The sequence below is a fragment of the Sinocyclocheilus anshuiensis genome, unplaced genomic scaffold (genome assembly GCF_001515605.1).
Source record: "Sinocyclocheilus anshuiensis isolate Anshui unplaced genomic scaffold, SAMN03320099.WGS_v1.1 scaffold655, whole genome shotgun sequence".
Taxonomy (NCBI): Eukaryota; Metazoa; Chordata; class Actinopteri; order Cypriniformes; family Cyprinidae; genus Sinocyclocheilus; species Sinocyclocheilus anshuiensis.
Genome location: NW_015548221.1, coordinates 185,570 through 193,531, shown reverse-complemented (window position 1 = coordinate 193,531; position 7,962 = coordinate 185,570). Strand labels below are relative to the sequence as shown.

The following is a 7,962-nucleotide window of genomic DNA, read 5'->3' as shown; positions in this document are numbered from 1 at the left end:
GAAAGGCACTCTATGGTGATATTGACCCATATAATAATTTATATAATTTAAAAAGGTTTAATATGTATATACCATATAGGCTAGCATAAATGTTAACTTGTTTTTTTTATTTGGCAGGAATTATTTGTAATTGCTGAAAAAAAGACTACAAGTAATGTATTATTCAAGACAAATGTATTATAATGGTGTTACATGATTGACAGACCATTAAATAACACATAGCCTATTTGCTGTGGAACAGCTGAGATGACAATGGCTTGTTTTGAGTGTATGAAATACATAATTCATTGTAAGGTGGATTTATTGGCTGTGCATTTCATAAGTTTTGAATATGTCTTTGGATCCAGTCTATGAACTTGGCCACTCTGGTGTAAACTCCGGGAAGGTTGGGTCTGCCACAGCCGGAACCCCAGCTCACAATGCCCGTCAGAAACCAGCGGCCGCCCGAGTGGGCTTGACAGGACAGAGGACCGCCTGAGTCTCCCTGAAATCAAAAATTGGTTATGTAAAAATCCAAAGAGACAGCTCACTTTCATCACCGAGAAAGGCTAGTCCTTTAATAATGCTCTGAAATGAGATACTAAGCTTATGTTTGGTTCATAAAGCAGGAACCAGTCCAACGGTTGTTATCTCCCCTCACCCGGCAGGCATCCTGCTCTCCTGAGGGCACACCAGCGCACAGCATGCGGGGTGATACAGCACCATAGCTTCTCTTGCATTCACTCTGGCTTATAATGCTAACTTCTGCCTTCTGCAATACAGTGGGTAGAACCTTATCTGTATAAACAGAGGGAAAAAATATGCCATATATTGTAAAAAAAATAACGTACTAAGAGACATATAAACAAGAGAAACTGACTCTCTTTTTCTAGTTTGAGTACCGTTTAAAAGTTTGGGTTCTGCACGTTTTTTTTTTTAAAGAAATTAATACTTTTATTCAGCAAGGACAAATCAAAACTGACAGTAAAGCCATTTAGAATTGTACAAAAAATTCTAAATGCAAATAAATGCGGTTCTTTTTAACTTTCTCTTTTTATACTTTTATACTTATATAAAAATATATAATAGTTTCCACAAAAATATTAAGCAGGACAACTGTTATAACAACATTGACAATAAGTCTCTTGAGCAACAAATCAGCATATTAGAATGATTTCTGAAGGATCATGTGACACTGAAGACTGGAGTAATAACTAAAATAGTAATATTTTATCTTAACTTAGTAATAACTAAAAATTCGGCTTTTTCATCACAGGAATAAATTAAATTTTAAAATATATTAAAATAGAAAACCATTTTTTAAAATGGTAATAATATTTCACAATATTACTGTACTTTTGATCAGATAAATGCAGCCTTGGTAAGCATGAGAGACTTCTTTCAAAAACATAAAATAATCTTACTGACCCTAAAACGTTAAATGTTACCGTTGCATCATTTGTCAATGTTTTTTAGCTCTTTACCCTGTTCAGAACGGTAGCCCCAGCCAGTGACCCAACAGCGGTGTCCCTCAGTGAATGTCTGTGAAGGGGCCGGCAGACAGATAGGCTGGAGATATTGTTCCAGACTGCTGGGCCAGGCCTTCTTCAACTGCACAAGGGCGATGTCATAGTCAAAATTTCTCGCATTGTAGTATTCATGCACAACAAATCGACGGACCTCGGCCACATGCTTGGCATTGCCCTGGTTTAGCATGCCTAGATGAGCTGTCCACATACGTGGATCTGCCAACCTGAAAGCATCAAAAATCACACATGCTCAAACTGCATTAAGTCCAGCTCATTGCTGCTAACAAAAAAGGTATTAAAGTTTGATATTCAGTAATTTATACTGTAGGTCTACCTGACATTTCTCACCTTTCTTTGCTGAAACAGTGCGCTGCTGAAATGAGCCACTCATCAGAGAGGGCCGATGCTCCGCAGTACAGCTGACCAGAAAAATGCATGCTGACCTGCCATGGCCACTCCCCCTCCAGCGCATTGATCCCGCCCACAATACGCTGCTGTGTGGCGGCACTGTCAGATACACGCTTTGAAGGGGTGGGATTGCCACAGGCTACAAATTATATGGAAACATATCAGACACAAGAAGATTATATACTTTGCATTAGCGTACAAGCATCCAAAATGTATGACACAATATGTAACAATGTAAAAATGTGTGACTGATAGTGACTGAAGTGTCAAGAGCAAAAAAAAACGAACTCCCTGGAATCAAAAATTGGTTATGTAAAAATCCAGAGAGACAGCTCACTTTCATCAACGAGAAAGGCTAGTCCTTTAATAATGCTCTGAAATGAGATACTAAGCTTATGTTCGGTTCATAAAGCAGGAACCAGTCCAAGTATCAAAATTTTCACAATAATATTAAGCAGCAAAAACAACTGTTTTCAACATTAATAAGAACCATTATTAATTACTGAGTATCAATGATAATAGCTAAGCATTTTTAAATAAAAAAGTTATTTTAAATTATAATTTTAAATAATATTTCAAAATAATATTTTAAAATGTAATAATATTTAAAAGATTTATTTTTAGCGTTTTTGCGTTTTTATTAGGATAGGACAGTATATGAGACAGGAAGCGAAGTGTGAGGGGGGGGGGCTGATCGGGAAAGGTCCGTGAGTCAGGACACACGAATCGCAACGGCACTATATGTCAGCGTGCTAACCACGAGGCTATTTGTGCCAAGAATTATTCCAAACTTTTGACCAGAAGTGTATGTTTGTATGTGCATAAACTGCTCAGTCATGACAGGTGCATCTGATGAGCCAAAGCCATTAAAATCAGAGAGCGTTCAGGAAGAGAATGAAGCATGATCAAAGCTCAGCTTGACTCCTGTAATCGCCCTCTGATTCAACTCCAACACACACACACACCAATTACCAAACACAATTTCAAGTCGACCATTGCAAAAAGGTCAATAGATCATAATAATAGCAGCGATATCATCATGGGAACATGAGGGCTATGTTGGGTTGAATGGCTAGCCAGTCACTGGTGGTCCTAAATGAACTTTTGGAGTCTCTTTGTAGGATGAGGAATTTGCCTTGATATTTAGCATCAATCTGACGTGTATTTCGGTTTTTTGCTCTTGCTGACATTTTTTACTTGTACTTTTATTTTCTCCCTCTTCGTGCTTTGGTTTTCTTTGCAATATTTGGAATCACAAGTGAAGAACCAAAGTGTGAGTAGGGAGAAAATAAAAGTGTAAGCAAAAATGCCAGTGACAGCAACATAATTGTAGCAAAGAAAACATCATTAGGGCCCGAGCACCGTGGTATTGGAATTGCTCAGATTTTTCTTCTTCTCCAAGATGAATTGCATTTTTGAGGGCCTAAACATACTCGAAAAGTGGGTGTGGCAAAATGGCTCAATAGCACCACCTATAAAATTTCAACGAAGTGCCTCTCGAGCTATGTTTCACATACATGTACGAAATTCGGAAGACACATGTAACACACCAATACCTACAAAAAAGTCTCCCGGTAAGTAGTCCGAAACCCAACAGGAAGTCTGTTATTTTGAATTTTCTCTGCAAGTTTTGTGCCGTTTTTGCCATTTTCAGGCGTTGTATTTTAACTCCTCCTCCTAGAGATTTAAACAGATCAACACCAAATTTGGTTAGTGTAATCTAAAGCCCTTTGTGACGTTAAATTGCGAAGATCTTGAGTTTTCGTTGAAGGGCGTGTCCGTGGCGGCCTGACAAATTTCGATGTTTCGCCATGAAATAGGAAGTTGTTATAATTCAGGCAGACAATGTCTGATCTGCCCCAAACTTCACATGTTTGATAAGACTCCTGTCCTGAACACATGCCCATGCCCATATTCAGTTATAGTCATAGCGCCACCTGCTGGCAACAGGAAGTGGCATGTATTACGCTCTATCAAACTCCTCCTAGAGATTTAATGACATCAACATTATATTTGGTCAGTCTACTCTAAAGGCCTTTGCAATGTGAAATTGCGAAGATCTTGAGTTTTCGTTAAAGGGAGTGTCCTTGTCGGCGCCAACAGCGCCTCGTGGTTAGTGCGTCGACACATAGTGCAACTGCGCTCATGGCAACCCGTGTTCGACTCCCGTCTCGAGGTCCTTTGCCGATCCCGCTCCCCTTTCTCCTCCTAGTGCTTTCCTGTCATCTCTCTACTGTAGTATCTGAATAACAAAAAAAACAAAACAAAAAAAAAGTGTCCTTGTCTCGCCATGGAAAAAGCAGTTGTTGTCCGATCTGCCCCAAACTTCACACGTTTGATAAGAGTCCTGGCCTGAACACAATTAAATGGCCAATATTCTGTTGTAATCATAGCGCCACCTGCTGGCAACAGGAAATGACTTGTTTTACACTAACTTAAACATGCAATGTCCAATCTGCACTAGACACATGTTTGGTAAGAGTCCTGGCCTGAAGACATCTAAAGACATTAACAGTATACATATACAGTTATAATCATAGCGCCACCTGTTGGCAGCAGGATATGTCATGTTTTACACTAAAGCTGGGTACACACCACAAGATAATCGGGCTGATTTTGGGCCAATTTCTCCCCTTCCGACAATCCTAGGTAATGTCCTGATTATTTTGGTGGTTCTAAAGATTATCTTATCAGATTTTCCTGTGGTGTGAGGTGTGTTAAGAGTGACTGAATCTGCTCAGAAGAACGTCGGAGGCGCCCCGATTGCAAATTGTAAATATTCAACATGTTGAATATTTACGATCAGAAATCCTGATGTGTGGGGGGAACATCGCGGCACACCACACACTATAGGAGCAAAATGGTTAAATCTAGGATTTTTTTGTCCTCATGTTTGTGGTCTCTCACATTTTGAAGATCTTATAAGATTTTTAAAATCTTTTAGTGTGTACCCAGCATAATTCAAACGTACCATGTTCAATCTGCACCAAACTTCATATGTTTGATCAAAGTCCTGGCTTGAATACATCTACATGCCAATATTCTGTTAAAGTCATAGTGCCACCAGCTGGCAGCAGGGAGTTTGGCACATATAAATGACATATTCCTCCTATATTTACCACTTAAAATGCATATTGCTTACCGTTCGCTGTATTCCTAAAGTCACAGAGTGGCGGTGAGCCCGGGTGCAAGGACCCCTTCAACGCTGCTTGCAGCAATTCAGATGATTTTGCGTGGTTTTTAAAAATAATTTTTTGTACATTTTCTTGTCTTCAGATTTATAATTAATTTTGATTATTTTTAAATCTGTGACGGCAATACATTGACATCAAATTGACTCCATATTGATAACTCTATATGAATATGGATTTGAACTTACCATACTGTTGATTGTTTGGCTCATACGAGATTTTAATAATAATAGTGGAATTCAAGAATAAGACTAAAATACCCTAAAACAGACATGAATGGTGTTTAAACTATGACAAATCTGTTCTGTCTCTTTATATGTCTACAAACCAATTTGATGAGTAACACAATGTTTATGGATGTTACTACAGTAAAACTCACCACAGTCCTTCTCGTCACTGCTGTCATAGCAGTCGGGTAAGCCGTCACATTTAGCATTTTTCTTAAGAATGCAGGCTCCATTGCCACATTGGTAACTGACTCCAGAACAGCTAGTCTCTGCACAGCCAACAAATTAATCACTGTACAAACAATTAACGCATCTCAAAGTGTGAATTTTTAAATAGTTCTCACGTTACCCTTAGTACAGTTGATCTCATCTTTACCACTGGAACAGTCCATTTCTCCATTACAGATGTATAATGGGTGCAAAGGGGATGAACCTCCACAGATTTTAGGAGGTTTAGCTGTTGAATAAAGATAACTGCTAATAAAATAGTGAATTTTGACAAAATTTTGATAGTTTCACTATTGTAGAACTACTGGGTTTACATGATTTTGTGGTTAACATACAACAAAAAATCTCATCGCTTTCATCCTGACAGTCATCCAGTCCATCACAGCGCCTGAACTTCTCCACGCACAGCCCTGTGGAGCACAGGAAGTGACCCTCTGGACATGCTTGAAAAAAAAAAAAACACGACCAGAGTAAGAACATTTGGTGCCATGAGTCATTTTAGTGACTTATAACATATTATTCCTTTGCTCGTAAGTGAGAATGTACTACTGATGAAAAATGACTATTGAAATTGTTCTGCATTTCCTGTTTCAGCAGCATTGTTCTTACGCTGGCTGGTGTTGTAGCTGCTGTAAGTGGCACTGAAGGGTTGGTCAGCATTTCGTGAGCTGCAGCGGAAAACCACTTCAGGGTTTTGCGCCGGAATACGGAAGACGGTTGAATGGTCAATGTAATTTCCACAGTATCTGTAAATCAGTTGCAGTTATTTCTATACCAGCTCAAAATGTTTATAATCAGTCTATAACCTGATAAATATGACTTACTATCAACATTAAAGGAACCGTTCACCAAAAGTAACATCTGTCACTATTTACTCACCATAATGTTGTTCCAAATCTGTTTGACCATTTTCTGTGGCAAAACATTTGGGTTGTTTGGAACATTTTTATGGGTCTTTTTTGGTGTTTTGTCAGTGTAAACTATTGTTGTATGGAAAAGAGATCTTTAAAAGATAAAATGTTTGCTTTCACAGAACAGTAAAAAAGTAAAATGGGTGAGTAAATAATGATAATAGGGTTTTTGGGGGGGTGGGGGGCATACTTGTACTTTTATTTTCTCCCTCTTCGTGCTTTGGTTTGCTTTGCAATATTTGGAATCACAAGTGAAGAACCAAAGTGTGAGTAGGGAGAAAATAAAAGAGTATATGCAAAAATGTCAGCAAGATAATTGTAGCAAAGAAAACATCATTAGAGCCCGAGCACCGTGGTATTGGAATTGCTCAGATTTTTCTTCTTCTCCAAAATGAATTGCATTTTTGATGGCCTAAACATGCTCGAAAAGTGGGTGTGGCAAAATGGCTCAATAGCGCCACCTATAACATTTCAACGAAGTGCCTCTCGAGCTATGTTTCACATACATGTACGAACTTCGGAAGACACATGTAACACACCAATACCTACAAAAAAGTATCCCGGTAAGTAGTCTGAAACCCAACAGGAAGTCTGTTATTTTGAATTTTCTCTGCAAGTTTTTGAAGGGTGTGTCAATGGCGGCCTGACAAGCTTCGATGTTGTTCAGAAGTTGTTATAATTTAGGCATACAATGTCCGATCTGCCCCAAACGTTTGATAAGAGTCCTGTCCTGAACACATGCCCATGCCCATGCCCATATTCAGTTATAGTCATAGCGCCACCTGCTGGCAACAGGAAGTGGCATGTTTTACACTCTATCAAACTCCTCCTAGAGATTTAATGACATCCACATTACATTTGGTCAGTCTACTCTAAAGGCCTATGCAATGTGAACTATTGTTGTATGGAAAAGAGATCTTTAAAAGATCAAATTTTTGCTTTCACAGAACAGTAAAAAAGTTAAATGGGTGAGTAAATAATGATAATAGTTTTTTTGGGTGGGGGGGGTGTGAACTATTCTAAAAAAATTGTATTAGTACACAAATTAAATGTACTTTAACAAAAAAATCTAAAGATAATTGACTCTGAAATATCACTTACATAATCTCATTGATTTTCCACCAGCCGTGTTCACAGTTTTGCAAGTCTTTTAGTTTTAGCATGTAGTTCTGGAACCTGAGAGCCACACCAAGAGCACCACTGGGCATCTGTCACAAAAACACCCATTTGTCACATGGATGCTGTGGATAATATTGCTACTACACATTAAAAAAGCTTTTGATTGGGCGCAATACCTGAAACATCCAGGTGCAGGAGCACTGACGGGGCAACAGACTGGGGTAGAATGGACTGGTTATCACTCCAGCATCACCTGGGCCAGTGGGTAATGCTATCATATTCATACACTCTGTGTATGGGAAAGATGAAAGGGCCTCAGGATCACAATCAGACATACAAACATACAGATACTTTAGTCAAGGGACTCACG

The 7,962-nt window shown here is 38.8% G+C and overlaps 1 protein-coding gene across 1 annotated transcript in view; it reads right to left on the bottom strand.

The window, feature by feature from the left end:
• Positions 1 to 262: 262 nt before the first annotated feature.
• tmprss7 (transmembrane serine protease 7) overlaps positions 263 to 7,962 on the bottom strand; it is a 14,442-nt gene continuing 6,742 nt past the window's right edge. Inside the window, exons 9-18 of the mRNA XM_016441178.1 lie at positions 7,769 to 7,881; positions 7,575 to 7,681; positions 6,172 to 6,308; positions 5,898 to 6,005; positions 5,684 to 5,791; positions 5,487 to 5,603; positions 1,857 to 2,055; positions 1,464 to 1,732; positions 641 to 777; positions 263 to 484 (exon numbers count right to left, since the gene is read on the bottom strand). Of these exons, the coding sequence (XP_016296664.1) occupies positions 317 to 484; positions 641 to 777; positions 1,464 to 1,732; positions 1,857 to 2,055; positions 5,487 to 5,603; positions 5,684 to 5,791; positions 5,898 to 6,005; positions 6,172 to 6,308; positions 7,575 to 7,681; positions 7,769 to 7,881 (1,463 nt within the window). The 3' untranslated portion in view covers positions 263 to 316. The remainder of the gene's footprint in view (positions 485 to 640; positions 778 to 1,463; positions 1,733 to 1,856; positions 2,056 to 5,486; positions 5,604 to 5,683; positions 5,792 to 5,897; positions 6,006 to 6,171; positions 6,309 to 7,574; positions 7,682 to 7,768; positions 7,882 to 7,962) is intronic.